The sequence below is a fragment of the Brachyhypopomus gauderio genome, chromosome 10 (assembly GCF_052324685.1).
Source record: "Brachyhypopomus gauderio isolate BG-103 chromosome 10, BGAUD_0.2, whole genome shotgun sequence".
Taxonomy (NCBI): domain Eukaryota; kingdom Metazoa; phylum Chordata; class Actinopteri; order Gymnotiformes; family Hypopomidae; genus Brachyhypopomus; species Brachyhypopomus gauderio.
The window spans coordinates 10,886,779-10,911,582 of record NC_135220.1 but is presented as its reverse complement, the minus strand read 5'-3'; the positions used below and the strand labels follow the sequence as shown (position 1 = coordinate 10,911,582).

At 41.9% G+C, this 24,804-nt stretch overlaps 1 protein-coding gene across 25 annotated transcripts in view; it reads right to left on the bottom strand.

The window, feature by feature from the left end:
• The window catches only part of LOC143525424 (protocadherin gamma-C5-like), a 186,532-nt gene that overhangs the window by 78,495 nt on the left and 83,233 nt on the right, over positions 1-24,804 (bottom strand). For 2 of the 25 annotated variants that reach the window (XM_077019351.1, XM_077019373.1), the window contains exon 1: positions 14,966-18,582. The exons of 16 other annotated variants lie outside the window; for them this stretch is intronic. In XM_077019351.1, coding sequence (XP_076875466.1) covers positions 14,966-17,383 — 2,418 coding nt within the window. In that variant the 5' untranslated portion in view covers positions 17,384-18,582. Of the gene's footprint in view, positions 1-1,630; positions 4,206-5,051; positions 7,837-8,046; positions 10,585-11,661; positions 14,426-14,965; positions 18,583-24,804 lie in introns of those variants that run through there. 7 more of the 25 variants (XM_077019343.1, XM_077019359.1, XM_077019347.1 and 4 more) reach the window with 4 other exon arrangements.

The following is a 24,804-nucleotide window of genomic DNA, read 5'->3' as shown; positions in this document are numbered from 1 at the left end:
CCCTCACAGGCCGTGTTAATGCCCTCACAGGTCCTCTTACTGCCTTCTCAAGACAGGCCTTGTTAATGCCCTCACAGGCCGTGTTAATGCCCTCACAGGCCGTGTTAATGCCCTCACAGGCAGTGTTAATGCCCTCACAGGCCGTGATAATGCCCTCACAGGCAGTGTTAATGCCCTCACAGGCAGTGTTAATGCCCTCACAGGCAGTGTTAATGCCCTCACAGGCCGTGTTAATGCCCTGACAGGCCCTGTTAATGCCCTCACAGGCCCTGTTAATGCCCTCACAGGCCCTGTTAATGCCCTCACAGGCCGTGTTAATGCCCTCACAGGCCGTGTTAATGCCCTCACAGGCAGTGTTAATGCCCTCACAGGCCTTGTTAATGCCCTCACAGGCCTTGTTAATGCCCTCACAGGCCGTGTTAATGCCCTCACAGGTCCTCTTACTGCCTTCTCAAGACAGGCCATGTTAATGCCCTCACAGGCCTTGTTAATGCCCTCACAGGCCGTGTTAATGCCCTCACAGGCCCTGTTAATGCCCTCACAGGCCGTGATAATGCCCTCACAGGCCCTGTTAATGCCCTCACAGGCCCTGTTAATGCCCTCACAGGCAGTGTTAATGCCCTCACAGGCCCTGTTAATGCCCTCACAGGCAGTGTTAATGCCCTCACAGGCCATGTTAAAGCCCTCACAGGCCCTGTTAATGCCCTCACAGGCCCTGTTAATGCCATCAGTGGCACTACTGCCATCTGCACTCACATTCTGGAGCTAACTACCCACCTGACGAGTCCTTTATTTACATGAGGCACCAAAAACAACCCAAAACAACCCAGCCCCTGTATTTTTATGCCAAAAATTCCAACTGGCCTGTGCTTTCCTCTTACTCAGACACTCATTAGCCATTGTAGCCATTCCTGATTATTCATTCACATCCACCCTTAGCATACAGCCTTTAAAACTAAATTCTATAAGCAAAGACAGCACAATATGCCTTGCATATGACGTTTTGGACATAGTTGCATACAGTATACTAGCCACTGTACCTGGATAGACTTAATCCTGCTACGTTAGGACTGTGAAGTCACATGAAGCTCTTCACTACAAGAAACAGAGTGATGTCCACTGTATATGAGCAGGAATTTGAATCCCTGATGTCCATGAAACAGCAAATCATAATTTAACCAAATTAAAATCAGACACTGAAGTATCGGTCAAATCAATTAGGAATAAAACCATTTGTATGTAGATTTTCATCAAGACAATCACTATGACGAACTGTAACGTAACAAATTAGGAAATAACTGTTAGTAGAATAATTTGACATGGAATAAGCAGTTAGCTATAGCAGCATTACAGTATTTACCTGCATAAGTAAAGCTATTTGAAGTTAAGCTACTAACCCAGCCGTGTAAAGCCATATCTGTGTCCACTGTCATAAGAAACCGGCATCATAACCTCTAAAAGTAGAGCTAGAAAGAACATGGAAGAATCTGTGTTTCCTGCTTTGTTATTATTCAACATAAAGACAACTTCCATAATTCCACAGATGATGAGAATTTAGTTACTTCACTATTCACAACAGAGATATGGGAGAAATGCACATGTAGTGTTGTCAATCAGAGAATATGCTTACCAGCTGTGAAGAACCTGAATCTTCCAGGAAGGGATTGTCATTCACTGTATGCTGCATAGTCTGTGAGAAATTTGGATCCACCACTAAAACCTTCTGTCCACCAAGTGTAGAATATTTGCAGTCACTTTTCCTGGAGTCAGTCGTCATGCACACGTCATAATTATACATGTGGGGCAGAGTTCCAGTAACTCCTGTGTCTGTGTAACCAGGTGGATAGTACGGAATAACTGGGAGATTGGACTGATAGAAGATGCGGGATTGTCTCCATCTGTAGATCTTCACTGATATTATAACAACTAAACACGTGATGAAAAGGAATGACACTGCCGCTAACGCTAAAACTAAATAAAATGTCAGGTCATCATTATATGTTTTTCCGTGTGTGAAATCCGTGAACTCCGAGAGCACTTCAGGAAAACTGTCAGCCACAGCTACATTAATGTTGACTACAGCTGAGCGAGAGGGCTGTCCGTTATCCTCCACAACAACAGTGAGCTTTTGTTTCACAGCATCTTTATCAGTCACCTGGCGCACAGTTCGTATCTCTCCGTTCTGTGGACCCACTTCAAACAGAGCCCTGTCTGTGGCTTTCTGGAGTTTGTAGGAGAGCCAGGCGTTCTGTCCAGAGTCCACATCAACAGCCACCACTTTAGTGACAAGATAGCCCACATCTGCTGAACGAGGCACAATCTCAGCCACCAGAGAGCCGCCAGTCTGTACTGGGTAGAGAACCTGAGGTGCGTTGTCATTCTGATCTTGGACTGTAATTTTAACTGTTACGTTACTACAGAGTGGAGGGGAACCCCCGTCCTGCGCTTTTACACGGAAGTGAAAGTCCTTTAACTGCTCGTAATCAAAAGAGCGCACAGCACTAATGACTCCACTGTCTGCACTGACTGACACATATGATGCCACATGAACTCCATTTACAGTTCCTTCTTCTAGAATGTATGACACACGAGCGTTCTGATTGGAGTCAGGGTCACTGGCCTTCACTGTGAATACAGAGAGACCTGGTGTGTTGTTCTCAACTACATACGCCTCGTAGTTATTCCTCTCAAAGACCGGTGCGTTGTCATTCACATCTGATATGTGTAAATGGAGAGAAGCACTGCTGGAGAGGGAGGGAACCCCTTCATCAGAACACAACACAGTGATGTTGTACTCAGACTCTCTCTCCCTATCCAGGTCCTGCTCTGTGCGCAGGCTAAAGAAATTGCTGGAGGGGGATAATATGATAAACGGAATACGTTCAGTAATGGCACAATTAACTTTTCCATTAATGCCCGAGTCTGGATCATTAACTTTTATCATTGCAACAACTGTGCCAGAAGGAGACGTTTCAGAAATAGAACTGGACATAGAAAGAACGTTTATCGTTGGTTTGTTATCATTAATATCCAAGACATCAATATTTACTTTACATGAATCAGAAAGTCCCCCTTCATCTCTGGCCTGAATGTCAAGTTCGTAATGACTCGCTTTTTCATAGTCAATTTCACCATTTAAAAATAGTTCGCCAGTTTGCTGATTTAGGAGAAAGGTATTAGCTACGTGATTATCCACAGTGTCAGAAATGTAGTATGTCACGTGACTGTTAGAGCCTTCATCTGCATCAGAAGCGTTTACAGTTATTAATATGGATCCTTTTATTGAGTTTTCTGTTGTTGTTGCCTTATATATTTTTCGTGTAAATACTGGAGCATTATCGTTAGCATCCAGCACTCTTATATGTATTTGTACAGTACCTGACAACAATGGATCGCCTCCATCAAAAGCTGTTAACATTAAATTAAATAACTCCTCTTTTTCTCGATCAAGTGATTTTTGTAAAACCATTTCTACGTTCTTACTACCGTCTGCTTGGTTGTGCAGTTCTAAAACAAAATTTTCTGTCGGTTTAAGCGAATAGCTTTGAAGCCCGTTGATTCCAACGTCTGCGTCCACGGCTCGCCCCAGCATAAACCTCGCACCCGTCGCCGCTGACTCGCTTATCTCGAACCTCATTTCTTTTTTCTGAAAACTTGGCGCATTGTCATTTATGTCCGTAATTTCAACGGTAATTGTGTACAATTCCATCGGATTCTCCAGAATCATTTGAAGGTGTAGCGCACAAGGAGAGATTTTTGCACAAAGGGTTTCGCGATCCATTTTCTCTTTAATAAAAAGTGAACCCCTCCCTCTGTCGAGTTCGATGTATTCCGTGCTGTCCTCGGTATAGATTCGTGCTTTCCCAGATTTCAGTCGTTTTAAATCCAAACCCAAATCCTGTGCGATATTTCCAACTGTCGAACCTTTCGGCATTTCCTCGGGAAGCGAATACGTGACCTGCCCGAGCACTGGTGTCGACCACAAAACCACGACCAGCAGCAGTGTGTGTCTCATCGCTGCAACGGACGTATTTTTGTCTGACGTTAAAATCCACAAAAAAATAAGAAGGCGCCGATTATCAGGAACGGATAATCCTGTCTGATAAACTAAAATCTCATCAAATTCATTTAGATTCACAAGAAAACCTTTCGTCCTCAGATCATGGGCGATATAATAAAAATGTTACTCTGCTTGCGAGCGTGAAGAGGACCTCTTTCTTTCGTTGCTCCAACACTATGGTGAGCACGGGTAGCTTGCGGAGAGGCAGACGTTACCCGAGTCTGCGGTGGTCAACAGCGGCTCTCTGAGTTAAAGATATGAACTACATATAATTTCGCAGTGCAAGCAGGTCGCAGAAACCCACTTGCACAGCTCTCTGAATGTAAACACAAATGCCGCGTTAATCAAAAATTGCACAGATGCAGAGGCAAGACAGCATGTACTGGGGCGCACAGAGAAGACGGCACAACCCAGCTGTGTGCATGTGTGTTGTTATTAAGGATCACTCCTTCTGCCTGATCTGTCTCTTCTTTCCTTTTTGTTTCCCTCTCTTTTCTCCTATTCTATTTGCTCTCATGCTTTCTCTCTGTTCTATCTCTTCTTTCTAGCTCATTTTCTTCATGCGGTCTCGCTTCTGTCATGAGAAAAATGTCACTCTTTTGTATAATAATTCTAATTCTAATAATTCTGTCACATGTTCATGTGAATTAATACAAGACATAAAACTACATAGGAATTATGTGATTATTTGTTCAAGCAAGCTACAGTGAGCCAGTTACTGGTTATACGTATGATTGCAGCATTGCAGGTTAAACCAGACCATGTTTATGAATTTCATATCATTTTATCTCCAGGAGAATAATGGTGCATAGAAATGTTTTACTGTGTCCTGTTATACTGGGTCTAGTGGTGCATCTGCACTGATAGAAATATAGTTGTGACAGTACCTTACCAGTAGTGGAGAGGTTTCAAACAAGGGCATGAAAATACACAAGAATGGCATTTCTTTTTAAATGAGATAAAGCAACAATGACATGCGATTTGTTCTTACCAACTCTGGAGATTCAAAGTCTTCCAAGTGTTGTTCCTGCATGGCAGGCTGCAGGGTCCCTGTGAAACTTTGATCCATGACTAAAACCTTCTGGCCTCCAAGTGTAGAATATTTACAGTCACTTTTCCTGGAGTCAGTCGTCATGCACACGTCATAATTATACATGTGGGGCAGAGTTCCAGTAACTCCTGTGTCTGTGTAACCAGGTGGATAGTACGGAATAACTGGGAGATTGGACTGATAGAAGATGCGGGATTGTCTCCATCTGTAGATCTTCACTGATATTATAACAACTAAACACGTGATGAAAAGGAATGACACTGCCGCTAACGCTAAAACTAAATAAAATGTCAGGTCATCATTATATGATTTGCTGTGTGTGAAGTCCGTGAATTCCGAGAGCAGTTCAGGAAAACTGTCAGCCACAGCTACATTAATGTTGATTACAGCTGAGCGAGAGGGCTGTCCGTTATCCTCCACAACAATAGTGAGCTTTTGTTTCACAGCATCTTTATCAGTCACCTGGCGCACAGTTCGTATCTCTCCGTTCTGTGGACCCACTTCAAACAGAGCCCTGTCTGTGGCTTTCTGGAGTTTGTAGGAGAGCCAGGCGTTCTGTCCAGAGTCCACATCAACAGCCACCACTTTAGTGACAAGATAGCCCACATCTGCTGAACGAGGCACAATCTCAGCCACCAGAGAGCCGCCAGTCTGTACTGGGTAGAGAACCTGAGGTGCGTTGTCATTCTGATCTTGGACTGTAATTGTCACTGTCACATTGCTGGACAGAGTTGGGCTTCCTCCATCCTGCGCTCTTACATAAACAACAAACTTGCTGAGTTGTTCGTAGTCATATGAACGCACTGCACTCAGTACCCCAGTGTCTGTGTTTATAGATATGTAATTAGAAACGGGTGATCCATTTATATCTGATTCCTCTAGAATAAAGGATATCCTCGCATTTTGATTCGAATCAATGTCATTCGCCATGACTCTGCATATCGACGCCCCCGGCGAATTGTTCTCCGTTATATAAGTGAAGAACGCATTTTGAGAGAAAACCGGAGCATTATCATTAACATCAGACACTTTAATATTTAATACCTTAGTACTCGACAGTGGGGGATTGCCTGAGTCTGTCGCAGTTATAGTAACATTGTATTCCGAAAATGTTTCTCTGTCTAACGCTGCGTCCGTCACAAGCGTGTAATAATTAGTAAGTGACGATTTAAGCTTAAATGGGACGTTTCGATGTAAACTACATGTGATCTGACCATTTAAATCAGAGTCGGGATCTTTGACGTTTAAAACGGCGACTGTTGTGCCCCTCGGCACGTCCTCGAAGATGTGACTGGACAGAGACATCACAGTCACCACCGGCGCGTTGTCGTTAGCGTCATCAACCTCCACAACCACTTTGCTAGAATCTGCCAAACCACCCTGGTCTTCCGCCTCTACTCCAATCTCGAATATCTTGTTTTTCTCAAAATCTATCACCCCTATAACAGAAACAATACCCGAGGTTTCATCCAAACTAAACACATCGCCCATGTTCCCTTTTAGGTTTGAGAATGTGTATCTTATTTGTCCATATGAGCCTATGTCTGCATCGGTTGCATTGACTGTGATTACATACGTGCCTTTCGGTGCGTTTTCATCTACTTTTGCTCTATAAACTGACTGATTAAACACTGGAGCGTTATCATTTGCATCGAGAACTGTAACGTCTATTCTAGTAGTACCGGATCTTAGCGGATTTCCCCCGTCGACTGCAGTGAGTGTCAGAGAGAGGTGCGGGTTTTGTTCTCTGTCTAAGGGCTTCTGAAGCACCATTTCGGCATATTTAACACCGTCGGGACGCGCATGTTGTTTTAAAATAAAGTTGTCAGTTGGGTTTAAGTGATAATTTTGAAGTGCGTTTACACCCACGTCCGGATCCTCCGCAGCGTCTAAGACGAAGCGAGCTCCTGCCACTGCGGACTCGCTGATCTTAAATTTCACCTCGTCTTTGTGAAACAACGGAGCGTGATCATTTATATCAAGAATCTCAACTGTTACACGGTGCAACTCGATAGGGTTTTCCAAAATTATCTCAAATGTAAAGCTACATGGAGTAATTTCGCCGCAGATTTGTTCTCGGTCTATTCTTTCACTTACAAGCAAAAGCCCTTTGTCTCGTTCTAGCTCGATATACTGCGTGTTATCGCCGAATACAACACGAGCTCGACCCACGCGAAGCCTTTTCACATCTAAGCCTAAATCCTGCGCTATATTACCTACAAGTGAGCCCTTTTTCTGCTCCTCTGGAATAGAGTAACGAATTTGTCCGCCAGCAATTGTGACAGTACAAGTAAAGAAACAAAACAGTACTTGCCAACGCACACGGGAGTAAAATTGCCATCTTTCCCTCATTAATCCTCCCGTATACACAGCCATTTCTCAGATTAGTCCACAAACATCCACTGAAAATCCAGGACGATGCAATGTTATGTTTATCTTCAATATCAATGCGCAGTACAGTAAGAATTTAACATGTCTGCTTAGCTTGTCGTGACTACTATCCGCGGCCCAGTGGCGTAAATCCAACGTTTTTCAAAGACCAATAGCGACACATACAGACAAATGAGTAGTACAACAGGACAATAGAACAAAAAATATCGAATAAATATAAAAAGGTAAACTGAGTTTTTACGGCGAATTAAAATATGTCAAAGCGTACGTAATTAGCCACAAAAAAGTAAACTTAAAATAAGTGTACTCATGCCCCATGTTTCTCTGTGCGTCGCTGTCCACATGGAGGTGCTGAAAGACAGCACACAATAGCTGTAGCTGAAGCCTTAATTTTATCGTCGACTCAAAACGTATATATATATATATATATATATATATATATATATATATATATATATATATATATATATAATTATATTTATATATAGAACTTGCCAACATATAAATAAAATAGCAACCGTGAATTTATGAATTGAGCTCTTACCGGTTCCGGAGAGACCTCGTTATCTGAATAGCTTTTTTCTTTAACCGTGCGTTGCATAGTCTCTGTGAAGCCTGCGTCCACCACCAACACATTTTTACCTCCAAGGGTAGAAAATGTGCAGTCGCTTTTCCTGGAGTCAGTCGTCATGCACACGTCATAATTATACATGTGGGGCAGAGTTCCAGTAACTCCTGTGTCTGTGTAACCAGGTGGATAGTACGGAATAACTGGGAGATTGGACTGATAGAAGATGCGGGATTGTCTCCATCTGTAGATCTTCACTGATAATATAACAACTAAACACGTGATGAAAAGGAATGACACTGCCGCTAACGCTAACACTAAATAAAATGTCAAGTCATCATTATATGTTTTTTCGTGCGTGAAGTCCGTGAATTCCGAGAGCACTTCAGGAAAACTGTCAGCTACAGCTACATTAATGTTGACTACAGCTGAGCGAGAGGGCTGTCCGTTATCCTCCACAACAACAGTGAGCTTTTGTTTCACAGCATCTTTATCAGTCACCTGGCGCACAGTTCGTATCTCTCCGTTCTGTGGACCCACTTCAAACAGAGCCCTGTCTGTGGCTTTCTGGAGTTTGTAGGAGAGCCAGGCGTTCTGTCCAGAGTCCACATCAACAGCCACCACTTTAGTGACAAGATAGCCCACATCTGCTGAACGAGGCACAATCTCAGCCACCAGAGAGCCGCCAGTCTGTACTGGGTAGAGAACCTGAGGTGCGTTGTCATTCTGATCTTGGATAATAATGTCCAAAGTCACGTTAGAGCTGAGCGGAGGAGAACCCCCGTCCTGCGCTCTCACGCTTATCCTGACATTCTTCATCTGTTCGTAGTCGAACGAGCGCACCGCGTGTACCACTCCGCTGTCAGCGTTTACTGAAATGTAAGAAGCTACGGGGGATCCGGCCACAGCTGTGTCCTCTAGAAAATAAGAGACGCGCGCGTTCTGGTTCGAATCAGCGTCATGAGCGCTAAGGGTGAATATGGACAAACCCGGAGAATTATTTTCAATGACATTCGTAGTATAGACAGATTTTAGAAAACTGGGAGCATTGTCATTGACATCAGATATTTTGAGGTTTAAAGTGGTCTTACTGGAGAGCGCCGGGGACCCTGAATCGGTCGCTGTTATAGTGATGTTATATTCTGCAACACGTTCGCGATCCAGGGGGTCGTCGGTTATTATAGTGTAATAATTTCGCAATGATGACTGCAGTTTGAATGGGGTGTGTTGATAAATTACGCAGTCAACAAGGCCGTTGTCTCCTGCATCCATATCTTTTACGCTCAGTATTGCTATCGTGGTACCAAGAGCTGCATCCTCACTCACCGGACTGGACAGTGACATCACACTAATAGCTGGTGCGTTATCGTTTACGTCAATTAAATCGACTGTAACTTTTGCAGAGCCCCCTAAACCGCCCTGGTCTTTGGCTTCTATGCCAATCTCGTATTTCTTCGCCTTTTCGTAATCAAGAACACCAGAGAGCGTAATCACACCGCTGCTTTCGTCTATGTTGAACATTTCAGCGACATTTCCTTTCAGATTAGCAAAGCTGTATGACACTAGACCATTTGACCCGCTGTCTGCGTCACTTGCGTTTACTGTTGTAATGTAAGTTCCCTTCTGTGCATTTTCTAATACAGTTGCTCTGTAAATTGACTGGTTAAACACTGGAGCATTGTCATTCGCGTCTAACACAGTAACCGCTATTTTCACATTACCAGACCTTTGCGGATTTCCCCCGTCGACCGCGGTGAGAATAAGAGAAATCCGTGGATTTTGCTCTCTGTCTAACGGTTTCTGAAGCACCATTTCTGCATATTTAAGCCCATCAGGTCGCGATAATTGTTTCAGGATAAAATGATCGTTTGGTGACAGAATGTAATTCTGGAGAGAGTTCATGCCTGCATCAGGGTCATCCGCGCTACCCAGCAAGAAACGCGCTCCTGCTATGGCCGATTCGCTTATTTCGAGATTAATTTCATCTTTCAGAAAGGTCGGAGAGTGATCGTTTACATCCAGTATTTCCACCGTTATATGATGCAGTTCCACTGGGTTGTCGAGGATGATTTCGAACGTGAAGCTGCACGGAGTAGTTTCAGCACAGAGCTGCTCCCGGTCTATTCTCTCCTTCACCACCAGCGTCCCTTTGTCTGAGTTTAGCTCCGTGTATTCACCGTTCTCTCCGGACACGATGCGCGCCCGCCCCGCTCGCATTCTTCTTACATCCAGACCGAGATCATGAACGATATTCCCAATAACTGATCCTTTCTTCATTTCTTCCGGAACAGAATACCGAATCTGAGCATCGACGTTTGAAAATGAATATACAGTCACGACAAACAGTAGTTTCCACTGAAGTACACGATAATAACGCTTCTCACCAAAGTACGAGAGCTTATGATTTAAAGTCATATTTCCAGTTATAAGATTTTTCGAAAAATACGACTGGTAAAACCAAAGGCCACATCCAAAACACACAGCCCACTCTTCCCCGTGAAACAGCCCTGCTCTACATCCTCACGTCACACACACTGTCTCAGGAAATAGGAGGCAGAGCCACAGTGGGATTTGACTCAGTCATACCCAGTTCATTGACCAACAGCGGCCCTCAGAGTTGAAAACGTGGACTAACACTGACTAACACTAAAAAGACACGTTTTGGAAGAAATAACGGGTATAAGTGCTTCGCATTAAGTTTAATTAATAAACAGTTACTGGAATGCAAGTTTTAATTATGCAATATATATGTGTTATTTATTTATTTATTTAGGCAGTTTTTGGGAACATTTTAACTAGTAACTGCAAAACTGCTGCTTTCAGTTTGTGGAATATACATCCAGTGTCTATGCTGCAGAACTACACATAGGACACAGTACTGAACTCACATAGGGCACAGTACTGAACTCACATAGGGCACAGTACTGAACTCACATAGGGCACAGTACTGAACTCACATAGGGCACAGTACTGAACTCACAAATTACAGCACTAATGCAACTGTCTGTATAGTACAAGAACAAGCAAAAAGCAAGCAATAAATAAATAAGATCTGATTATGCAAATAATTTGGAAGGTACAAAATGTGCTATACTGAGATGTTCTACAGCATTCTGAATATAGCGTACACCAAACACTCATGTTAGTGGCAGCTCACAACACCCACTGCAATATATTTGTATTCATTTTTCTTTGACCCACTTAATTAAACTTTATACATGGTATTTTCAGGATATGCCCTTCATAACTAAGTTACGTTTCCTAACAACAGTCCTCATACTATGTGTATTCTGTTGGACATTTAGGGAATGTTACATGCCCACAGCAGTATCCAATTTATAAATGAAACAGAATGATGGTCATTATGTTAATACAATACCAACCACACAACATAAAATATAATAATAAGATGAACTGAAAAACTAACATCACAAAAAATTTATCATGTACAAGAAATATCAAGCAATAACAGAAAAAGCTCTTAGAAAATCTGCAGAATCACCTCCACTCCCTGACACTGTCCTCATAACTCTCTAAAAAAGTGCCAGAATGTTTATCTGGAATATACAAAATTTAGAATGTAAGACTTACCACTTCTGGGGAGTCCTGATGTTTAAAAGGGTTCTCTTCATTCACCGTGTGTTGCATAGTCTCTGTATAACTTGGGTGCATCACTAAAATATTCTCACGTCCAAGTGTAGAATATTTACAGTCACTTTTCCTGGAGTCAGTCGTCATGCACACGTCATAATTATACATGTGGGGCAGAGTTCCAGTAACTCCTGTGTCTGTGTAACCAGGTGGATAGTACGGAATAACTGGGAGATTGGACTGATAGAAGATGCGGGATTGTCTCCATCTGTAGATCTTCACTGATATTATAACAACTAAACACGTGATGAAAAGGAATGACACTGCCGCTAACGCTAAAACTAAATAAAATGTCAGGTCATCATTATATGTTTTTCCGTGCGTGAAGTCCGTGAATTCCGAGAGCACTTCAGGAAAACTGTCAGCCACAGCTACATTAATGTTGACTACAGCTGAGCGAGAGGGCTGTCCGTTATCCTCCACAACAACAGTGAGCTTTTGTTTCACAGCATCTTTATCAGTCACCTGGCGCACAGTTCGTATCTCTCCGTTCTGTGGACCCACTTCAAACAGAGCCCTGTCTGTGGCTTTCTGGAGTTTGTAGGAGAGCCAGGCGTTCTGTCCAGAGTCCACATCAACAGCCACCACTTTAGTGACAAGATAGCCCACATCTGCTGAACGAGGCACAATCTCAGCCACCAGAGAGCCGCCAGTCTGTACTGGGTAGAGAACCTGAGGTGCATTGTCATTCTGATCTTGGACAACAACTGTGACCTTCACTTCAGAACTTAAAGGAGGGGACCCGCCATCTCTGGCTGTCACGTTAAAAGTTAATGTCTTCATTTGTTCATAATCAAAAGACTTTACAGCATGTAAAACGCCAGTATCTGAATTTATTGATAAAAATGAACTTACAGCTGTACCTTGTACATTTTTATCCTCCAAAAAGTACAAAATTTGTGCATTGGGACCCCAGTCCGCATCAGCGGCTGTAACACCAAGCACAGCCAACCCCGGTGAGCTGTTCTCCACAACAAATGTTTTATATTCATCTAAACTGAATATGGGCGGGTTATCGTTTACATCTGAAATTCGAACAGTAATTGTTTTATTACTGTGACGAGCGGGGCTTCCGTAGTCAGACACCAAAATGGTTATGTTGTATTCAGAATGGCTTTCGCGATCGAGCGTGTCATCAGTAATTAAGGTATAGTAATCACGCAGTGATGACTCCATTTTAAATGGCAGCTCTTCCACTATTGCGCACTGCACATTGCCGTTTTGTCCCGAATCCGCATCCTCCACATTAATAACGGCCACAGTTGTTCCCACTGGAGAATTCTCCGCAATTGTATTTAAAAATGACATGAGCTGTATGGTAGGAGAATTATCATTTTCATCAATGACATCAATAATAACGTTACACGTGTCAGAGAAACTTCCTTTATCCTTTGCTTTAACGCTCAGTTGATAAGTATTTTCCATTTCGTAATCTAATTCGTCTAGCAATCTAATTTCACCAGTCTCTGAATTTATGTCGAACAGTCGTGCCATTTCTTTGCTGACGTGGGCGATAAAATACGTGACTTCGCCGTTTACACCTTTGTCTTCATCAGCTGCATTTACAGTAACTATGATTGTTCCCCTCGGAGAATTTTCTTTTACGTCCGCTTTATAGACCGATTGACCACATACTGGAGCATTATCGTTAACGTCCAAGACTGTTATTAGTATTTGAACTGTGCCAGACATTTTGGGTGATCCACCATCAACTGCGACAAGGACCAACGTAAAATATTCAACCTTCTCTCGGTCCAGTTCGCGCAGTAAATTTATCTTAACATTTGTGTTACCGCCGATTATACTTTGTGTCTCCAGATTAAAGATATCATTTGGCGTAAGCACATAGCTTTGTATTCCGTTTATACCAACATCGATGTCTACAGCACTATCCAAAGAGAAGCGAGTACCAGGAGATGCGTTTTCACTTATATCCAGATTAACCTTGTCTCTCGGAAATACTGGTGCGTTGTCATTGATATCCTGCACTTCAACGGTTACTCGATACAGCTGTATTGGGTTTTCAATGATGAGATCAAAGCTGAAGCTACAGGGCGTCGTTTGCTTGCAGAGCTCCTCTCGGTCTATCCTCTCCTTCACTACCAGAGCGCCTTTGTCTCTGCTCAGTTCCACATATTGCCGAGCGCCCTTTGTTACAACCCGAGCTTTTCCAGAAATGAGTCTACTTATCTCTATTCCCAAGTCCTTGGCGATGTCGCCTACAAAGGAGCCCACCGGCATCTCCTCCGGGATAGAATATCGCGCTTGGCAAAAGGCGGTGTCGATCAAGTAAACACTGAGAATATAAATTGCAGCCTGCCATTTTAGATGTATAGCAGTCATCCGACATGTCCGTAAACCAATCCACGGGCAAAAATCAGGTATCAGCATAGTCCAAAGTCTTCGAATGACGATACGAAGAAAAATAAAAAGTCAGAGATAGGAATCGGCCCAGAAGCGCGACAGTGTGTTATTAGCGAATGTACATGTGCCTGATGTGTTCCGTGTCTGAAGAACGGCACAGCGGCCGAAATAAACAGTAGAGTACATTAGTACTGCTCTTAGACAACTGCTATCCAACAGCGGCACTTAGAGTATGAATCACGAAAACGCACGGAATAACACACACACACACACACACACACACACACACACACACACACACACACCGTACGAACAATGCGTATTTGAGTTTTTCAGGACTAACAGGAGCGCACAATGCACAATGAACAGAAAGCTTTAAAATACTATTCTTTAAGATTACATTTGTTTTGAATATATATATATATATATATATATATATATATATATATATATATATATATATATATATATAGATAGATAGATAGATAGATATAGTGTAGCGTCGGTCCAATGGGGGACGGCGCTAGTTACCCATGAGACCCCGCTCTATGTGATGTTGTGGTTCTGTTAAGTAATTATTGAGTATGTATGTACTTAAGTGTGTTATCTAGTTTAAGTTGCCTTGTGTCTTTTTATGTAGTTGTACAGTTATAAGTAATTCCTGCCATGTATGTGTGATGCCATCCTGTCAATGACATTGCCTCGTATTTCGTTTACATTTGATGTTTGTTCTGCGTGATCACAGTTTCATAAATGATTATATTGCTGAGGCAATTTGATTAAAAGAGCAGTGTTGCGTTGAAATGGCTCTGTTAGCTGCTTCCCCTTCCTACACAACGTCACTAACTATTTATATATAAATTAAAACGAACACGCTTACCCTTGCGTTTGGGAACTCTGGATCATCCAGGAATTCATTTTCTTCTAGTGTACGCTGCAAAGTTTCTGTAAAACTTTGATCCATCACTAAAACCTTGTGGCCTCCAAGTGTTGAATATTTGCAGTCACTTTTCCTGGAGTCAGTCGTCATGCACACGTCATAATTATACATGTGGGGCAGAGTTCCAGTAACTCCTGTGTCTGTGTAACCAGGTGGATAGTACGGAATAACTGGGAGATTGGACTGATAGAAGATGCGGGATTGTCTCCATCTGTAGATCTTCACTGATATTATAACAACTAAACACGTGATGAAAAGGAATGACACTGTCGCTAACGCTAAAACTAAATAAAATGTCAGGTCATCATTATATGTTTTTCCATGCGTAAAGTCCGTGAATTCCGAGAGCACTTCAGGAAAACTGTCAGCCACAGCTACATTAATGTTGACTACAGCTGAGCGAGAGGGCTGTCCGTTATCCTCCACAACAACAGTGAGCTTTTGTTTCACAGCATCTTTATCAGTCACCTGGCGCACAGTTCGTATCTCTCCGTTCTGTGGACCCACTTCAAACAGAGCCCTGTCTGTGGCTTTCTGGAGTTTGTAGGAGAGCCAGGCGTTCTGTCCAGAGTCCACATCAACAGCCACCACTTTAGTGACAAGATAGCCCACATCTGCTGAACGAGGCACAATCTCAGCCACCAGAGAGCCGCCAGTCTGTACTGGGTAGAGAACCTGAGGTGCGTTGTCATTCTGATCTTGGATAATAATGTCCAAAGTTACGTTAGAGCTGAGCGGAGGAGATCCCCCGTCCTGCGCTCTCACACTTATCCTGACATTCTTCATCTGTTCGTAGTCGAACGAGCGCACCGCGTGTACCACTCCGCTGTCAGCGTTTACTGAAATGTAAGAAGCTACGGGGGATCCGGCCACAGCTGTGTCCTCTAGAAAATAAGAGACGCGCGCGTTCTGGTTGGAATCTGCGTCATGAGCGCAAAGGGTGAATATGGACAAACCCGGATAATTATTTTCAATGACATTCGTAGTATAGACAGGTTTTAGAAAACTGGGAGGATTGTCATTGACATCAGATATTTTGAGGTTTAAAGTGGTCTTACTGGAGAGTGCCGGGGACCCTGAATCGGTCGCTGTTATGGTGATATTGTATTCTGCAACACGTTCGCGGTCTAGAACTGCATTTGTTACTAAAGTATAATAATTTCGTAATGATGACTGCAATTTGAATGTTGTATATGGGTTAATTTTGCAGGTAACAAGTCCATTATCCCCGGCATCAATATCTTTGACGCTGAATATTGCAATGGTTGTATCAAGCGGTGCGTCTTCATTCACCGTGCTAGAAAATGACATCACACTAATTGTCGGCTCGTTATCATTTACGTCAGTTATATCGACAATTATTTTTGCCGAATCTCCTAAACCTCCCTGGTCTTTAGCTTCTATATCAAACTCGATTTTCTTTGTCTTCTCGTAATCAATCAAACTATTTAGAGTTACCACACCTGTTTTTTCATCCAGCCTAAAAATTCCACCAATGTCACTTTTCACGTTAGCAAGGCTGTAAGAAACCAAACCGTACGTCTCGCTGTCAGCATCGCTGGCATTAACGGTGGTAATATATGTTCCCTTTGGTGAATTCTCTGCTATAATAACTTTGTAAACCGTTTGGTTGAATATGGGTGCATTGTCATTTGCATCTAATACAGTGATGTCTATTTTCATGTTACCGGATCTCTGCGGAGTTCCTCCGTCGACCGCCGTGAGAGTGAGTGCGAGTCGTGGGTGTTGCTCTCTGTCTAAAGGTTTCTGCAGCGCGATCTCAGCGTATTTTAATCCACCTGGCCGTGCTTGTTGTGTGATGACAAAGAAATCATTTGTGGACAGCACGTAATTCTGGAGGGCGTTTACTCCTACGTCAGGATCATCTGCGCTTCCAAGTAAGAATCGCGCTCCTGGAGTGGCCGATTCACTTATTTCGAGCTTAATTTCGTCTTTGGGAAAGACTGGAGAGTGATCGTTTACATCCAGTATTTCCACCGTTATATGATGCAGTTCCACTGGGTTGTCGAGGATGATTTCGAACGTGAAGCTGCACGGAGTAGTTTCAGCACAGAGCTGCTCCCGGTCTATTCTCTCCTTCACCACCAGCGTCCCTTTGTCTGGGTTTAGCTCCGTGTATTCACCGTTCTCCCCGGACACGATGCGCGCCCGCCCCGCTCGCATTCTTCTTACATCCAGACCGAGATCATGCGCGATATTTCCGATCACTGAACCTTTCTTCATTTCTTCCGGAACAGAATACCGAATATGTGCGTTCACGTGTGAAAATCCAGAAGCAATCACGACAAATAATAATGTCCAGTATAATAATCGTTTATATGCGCTTCTCGCGGCCATATTTACAAGACAAACGCTTAAGAAATAAGTGGATAACAAAACAATAACGTTCGATTCCAATCGTCGGCCTGTAACGCCAAAACGTGCTTCTTATTTCCTGTAAGAAGATCCGTGTGGTCTCGTCTACAGCGAACCCACGTAATGCAGAAACAGAACGCAGGCTGTGTTTACTCGAGAGCACCCACCACCCAGTCCAGTTCTGACCAACAGCGGCCCTCAGAGTTGAACGGAGGAAATAACGACTGGTTTAAAACAATATCAGGATTTTAGTGGCGTTAATAACCACGTCCATGTGTAAAGGAAACGCTGCTACAGACGGTTTAAATATATTTTCCTATGGACTTCTCACAGGCCTTTTTTTATTTTCATTTGTTTAGAACACAGCAGCTACAAACGTTTCTTCACAGCAGGCTGAAGGTGACCGTTTAGCTGCAGCAGGAGACAGGGACTGAACTAAATGACGCTGTCCATCAGAAGTAGTGCTGAAATGGCATATACAGCACTGGGGTGGGTTTCCCGAAACGTTCGTAACTCTAAGTACTTCGTAACCTCGTACTTACGAATATTCTTAAATTTACGAGTGTTTCCCGAAACTCTTCGTAACTTACGTCGTTCTTATAGTCGTTCGTAAGTTAAGAATCTCCGGACCCATTCGTAACTCACTAAGTACTTCTTAACTCGAAGCTCACGTGCAGTTCTACTTCAAAAATGATAGAGGCGCTAATTTCACTCGCGCGGGTTTTAATCACGGCATTACTACATTTGCGTTTATGTGTATAATTAGCCTAGTAGCCTATTTTCTTTTGAAGTATTTACATCGCATATACCACAATGTGTCAACAGAAATCAAAAGTACTACTTTGAATTATTTAGCAGTAGTTTATATCTTCCCAATATTTAGTTAAGTCTCTCCGTTCGTCATTGTGCAGTCAACAGCGTTTCAGACTCAAAATTAATGTATTCTTTGCAAATAAATGGATACAAGTTGGTCTATTAAGCTTGTTTTAACTTAACCAATAAAATGGATTGATTAATCGGTAGAACATTTAAGTAACTTGGACTAAGGCTAGCAATTGTGCTTGTGTGATGAACATAGCAGCTCTTCAGAGTACTGGCTTTGAATAGAAGACATAATTTAAGAAGACGACGTAATCCACGAAGCCATGTAGTTCGCCTGAATACAGAATTTTTCCCTTAGCTCCACGACGCAGTTACTGACCGCCCTCCGTTACCTGCTGTTACTAAAGCATTGCTTCGCCATGCAGCAAAAAGATATATATATATATAGTATATATGTATATATATATATATATATATATATATATATATATATATATATATATATATATATATATATATATATATATATATATATATATATATATATACACACACTAGCTGACAGTGGGTATCCACTCTGAAGCTTGTATCAAATCCCCTGGTGTCCCTTCAGTAGCTGTGGGGCCCAGTATCCCCAGTGCCTTCTCCTCCTCAACAGTGAAGGCACTTGTGGACATTTGACCTCCACCAGTCTTAGCCCTCTCCTTTCTGAGTCCTGCCCCCTTATTTTTGACTTGACTACAGTTTTTTTTTGTTTTTTTTTCTGAATTTGATGAACTTCCTCGAGCTATTGAAAACAATAGGCTATACTTTTGTTTTTGGCTTAGTTCACTCGACAGAAAGTTTCATTTTCTCTGTTTGCCATGGTTTTGAATAACGTGTGAAAGGTTAATTGTGTGCCCTATTTATAGCCTTGATAAAAGCCTACGATCGGTCAGAATTGCAAAGGTAATAATATGTTCTACTCATTTTTTCCTTATACTTGAAATGTCAACACTTATTAGTTGTTAGTTTTTATGATTGTCATTTTGCCAATGATGCTTTTGCGGCGTAATTATGAAAAAATGTATGTAAATCGGTGGTTCGGTTTTCGACTAGCGGAGATTTTCCAGGGCAGCTGCAGAGGAGGAGTCAACTAAAAACTACTTAGAACTCGTTCGTAAATTTGGAGACTACGAAGGCTTTTGGGAAACACTCGTAAATTTGGCGTTCTTAAAGTTACGTCGTTCTTAAAGTTGTTCGTAACTTTCTAAGATCGTTCGTTATCGGGAAACCCACCCCTGATCACCACGAAAAGGGCCCACTTTCCCCAAAGCGTCATAGCGTTCAGGGGTGGGTTTCCCGATAACGAACGATCTTAGAAAGTTACGAACAACTTTAAGAACGACGTAAGTTACGAAGAGTTTCGGGAAACACTCGTAAATTTAAGAATATTCGTAAGTACGAGGTTAGTACTTAGAGTTACGAACGTTTCGGGAAACCCACCCCAGGTTTTCTTAAAATGATATACTCGCTATGCCATTTATCAGCGAGCTTTTGGGAAACCCAGCCAAGAGCACTTAACATCTATGTGATAGATCTCTCAGTATTTTTAAATATCACGAAAGACAGACATAAACATAAAGTTTTATATAACATTTAAATCATTCATAAAATACTTTGTGTTTTACTTTCTGATGACTGAAGATCTGCCACAAGTTCTTATTCTAAAACCTCAGGCCTTTAACTTAATTCAGGCCTTTGGCTGTAGCCAAATGTATATGCCTTGTAATATGTAGTTTAACACAGTCTCTCTCCCTCTCTTTCTCTCACCCCACACACACACACACACACACTAATATATATATATATATATATATATATATATATGCATATATGCACATTCTATTTACCTTGACTTTCATTCTCTTGTAATATATTGTTTATTTTTGTTTTTTTTATTCACAATACTTCATTATTACAATGTACACATATAGCATTTGAAAGCTGCTAATTTCATTCAGCTCTAAATAACAGCTACAAACTAGAAAATTATTTTTTATGATCTTGACATTGCCAACTAAACATACTTCAAGAGCTTATGTTGTCAAAGTGTTCATGTTTCATGCTTATTCTTTTCATGGATTTATATTTACATATAGAAATTGTGTTCAAGTAGAGAATCTTGGAAGGTGTGGTGAAAATGATACATTAATAATGAAATTAAACATTAATGATTACAGTAGTATTACTAAGCTGGCATTGTTTGATCATTGCATGTTGGATTGTCACAGGTAACATAAAGCATTTTATTTTCCATTAGGCATGTTTGTGGTTTTCTATGTGACTCAGGGTGGGTCCTAGCTGGAAGGTCAGAGGGCTGCAGCACAGATGAAGTTCAGGGGTATTTTAGTCTGTTGGTCAGCTGAGGTTAAGAGACATTTGACTGTGGGGGTAGTTGTGGATGACAGGTATTTGCTTTGGGAAGGGTAGTTGCTTTTGAGGAGCATTATTACATATAACAATACTTTTGATTGAGAGGCCATCATTGGCTGTGGGGATAATTTTAGTTGCGGAGGCAACTGGCTGTTGGTTACTTGTGGATGGGGTATTTTGGTGTGTGGTGGTACTTACAGTAGTTACTGTTCAGAGCTTACTGTATTACTGTAATTACTGAATACTGTAATGCAGCGTTCATGGCCTTCCTTCTCCACTCATAAACAGACTACAGTATGTCCAAAACTCTGCTGCTAGGGTGCTCACTCATACCAGACCATGGGAACATATCACACCTATCACACCTATGACACCTGTCCTGAAACATCTTCACTGGCTTCTTGTACAGTTTTGCATCCACAAACTACTGGTGCTTGTTTTTAAATCAGTGCATGGCCTCACCCCATCATATCTTGGGAATCTGATACAACACTACATTCCCTCATGTACACTGTGCTCTGCTAGCTCCCATACGCTAACTGTCCCAACAGTGAATCTGAGGACCATGCGTGAGAGAGAATTTAATGTGACTGGACCCAAGATCTGGAATGAACTCCCAACAGGGCTGTGTTCATGCGCCTCCTTCTCTCTGTTCAAAGCTGGTCTAAAAACACATCTGTTCCAGTTAGCTTATGGATGAGTGTTGTATCATGTTTTATCATTTTGTTTTCTATTTTTATCTTGGTTGAATTCTCACTTTCTATTTTTTATATATATATATATATATTTCCCCATTGCCATAGTCCCCTCTGTCTGTCACACCCACGTCCTTAGGATTTCCACCTGTGTCTCGTTTCTCCTCCCTGTTTTCTGTGTATTTATTTTCCCCTGCCCCAGTCCTCTTTGTTGGTCATTGTTTGTACGTTCCCCGGTCTCCCTGCTCGCTTTGCTACCGCCCAACCCCCCCCCCCCCCTTCCCGCTGTTACTTTCATGTTCCGTGTGTTTAGCAGCCTCTGGTGTCTTTGTTCCTTAGTGGTATGTCTTCTATGTCTGTTAGCGCCTTCATTCCTCTGTTAATACTTAGTGTTCTTCTATTACTTGTGTGGTTAATGCCCTAGTTCCTGTCTTGGTTGTGCTTAGTGTCTCCTCATAGTTTCTCCGCTGGTTTTTGAAGTTGTTTAGTATGTTCTCAGTGTAACCTGCTCGTATCTTTGGTTCAGTAGCTCCCTTGTTTCGTGTGTATGCGCTGTGTTCAGTTTCCGTTATTTAACTATTGTGTTATTGGTTCTCATTAAGTGTTTCCCCCTATGAGTTTTGTCTGGTTGGTGATTGTTTCTTTCTGTGTGGCGTCTCTTAGTTCTGGTTCTCTCCCTGGGTTCTGTATATCATACGTAGTGTTTATTATTTTAATAAATTAGTTAAATCTTGCACTTGCGTCATGCCTGCCTGTCGAAAATGTTACCATGTATTATTATTATTATTATTATTAATAATATTAATAAAAGCTATTAGTCTGATGGGGTAGTTGTAATTTAGTTTTTTTTGGTTTTTTGGTGTGGAGATGGATCTTGTACATGGTTATTTGGCTGATTTGTGCTAAGTAGCAATTTGGTGTAAGAGGGTATTTTGGAGGTGGAGGGTTTGGGATAAAGGAGGTGGAGGTGTTGGGATAGAGGAGGTGGAGGTGTTGGGGTAGAGGAGGTGGAGGGGTTGGGATAGAGGAGGTGGAGGGTTTGGGATAGAGGAGGTGGAGGGTTTGGGATAGAGGAGGTGGAGGTGTTGGGGTAGAGGAGGTGGAGGGGTTGGGATAGAGGAGGTGGAGGTGTTGGGATAGAGGAGATGGAGGGTTTGGGATAGTGGAGGTGGAGGTGTTGGTGTAGAGGAGGTGGAGGTGGAGGGGTATTGCATCAAGTTCATTAAACGATTTTGTTGACACCTTGACTCACACTTACATCATTTACATTTACATTTATGGCATTTGGCAGACGCCCTTATCCAGAGCGACTTACATTTTTATCTCATTTTTTTTTTTTTTTTTTTTTTTTTTATACAAGTGAGCAATTGAGGGTTAAGGGCCTTGCTCAGGGGCACCTCAGTCATAGCCTCAGGTCTGGGAATCGAACCCGGGACCCTTCGGTCACAAGACCAGTTCCCTAACCACCAGGCCATGACTGCCCACATCTTGCCTCGTGCCACAACGGTATTGATACCAAAAATTACGGAAAGTATCTGGAAAACCTGCTGGTCGTATTATTGAGTGTTTAATGAAATGAACAATATTTTTCACAATACATCGAGGATCTAGTGCTGATTATAGTGCAGACTCTCAAAATTCAGTAAACAGCTGTAAACCCTTTAGCGCTGACTACCAGAATACTGTCAGTATTTCACCAGAATTTTATAGATTTTTTACCATGCACCCATCAACCATAACTACACCTCAACTTCAAATCCTTCAATTACTTTTAGCCATTATGGTCAAACTGTCAATGCTGCTTCAGAACTTGTAGAACGTTTAGAACTATTTCAGAAGTTTTATTCAAGTCTTTGTCTGTATGTTCACTCTTATTCTTTTACTGGCATTTTTTTTATTTGTACAGTCTATAGACATGTATACAGTTCACCTCAGAAGGGATGCTCTAAATCATGAGGCACTCTAAGAAAGTATAAAAGCACTGAAGCATTTATAAATCTGTACTTGTTAGAGAACCAGACAAGTGTTTTCATTCTGGGCTTGAACAACAGTTGTCAGTTAAATGTGCTCAACCTCCATCTCTCAACAATCTCTCAATCAATCCCCTTCATAAGCAAATATCACTCCACTGTCTGAATTTATGGACACTTGGGAACTCAGCCTTATTGCTACCATGATTTCTCTATCATGCAGTGCTAAAATTTCCTAAATAATTATTTTCTGTATAAATATAAATATGTATAAACACTTGTACATTGTCATTACTATTAGATTACCATAATTACCATAATTTGAGTTCTAATGGGGACAGTTTTCTATGGTGAACACACATCATTTGTTATGAGGACCAAATTAAATATATTCAGTTATTTTTGATCCAGCTTGTGCTGTAGTCATCAAATATTTGCTACCACCTGACTGGCTATGCATTTCAGGGTTAAAATAATCTACAGCTGTATTTTAAACCTGACGAGATGCAACTGTATGGGGTTCCACATATTGCCAAGTGCCCTTTGTTACAACCTGAGCTTTTCCCAAAATGAGTCTGCTTAAAAGTACAATTATGTTGTTACTCTCTCAAACCTTTGATAATGTTGTCTACAAAGGAGCCCCCTGGCATCAAAAATTAAAATAAGTTAGGAATCTGCCCAGATGCACAACAGTGTACTGAGAAGGTGTATCATAACAGTCAGAAATGTAGCAAGAAGAAGGAAGAAGTTCAGACATTGTCCACTCTGATGTGCACTTCTATCCAACCACAAGACTTGGGGTATGTATCACAAAAATGCACATACGTACACAGGCAAACTGAATCCACAAAAAGAAAGCCCTAAAGTTCTAAACCCTATGAACATTTACATTTGCAAGACTGTTATTGTTAATGTATTACTGATAGGGAGATGCTTAAATATTTTAAAAGATTGCCCTTACCGTTTCTGGGGACTCTGGATCATCCAAGAATTCATTTTCTCCTATTTTGTGCTGCAAAGTTTCTGTAAAACTTGGATCCACCACTAAAACCTTCTGTCCTCCAAGTGTTGAATATTTACAGTCACTTTTCCTGGAGTCAGTCGTCATGCACACGTCATAATTATACATGTGGGGCAGAGTTCCAGTAACTCCTGTGTCTGTGTAACCAGGTGGATAGTACGGAATAACTGGGAGATTGGACTGATAGAAGATGCGGGATTGTCTCCATCTGTAGATCTTCACTGATATTATAACAACTAAACACGTGATGAAAAGGAATGACACTGCCGCTAACGCTAAAACTAAATAAAATGTCAGGTCATCATTATATGTTTTTCCATGCGTAAAGTCCGTGAACTCCGAGAGCACTTCAGGAAAACTGTCAGCCACAGCTACATTAATGTTGACTACAGCTGAGCGAGAGGGCTGTCCGTTATCCTCCACAACAACAGTGAGCTTTTGTTTCACAGCATCTTTATCAGTCACCTGGCGCACAGTTCG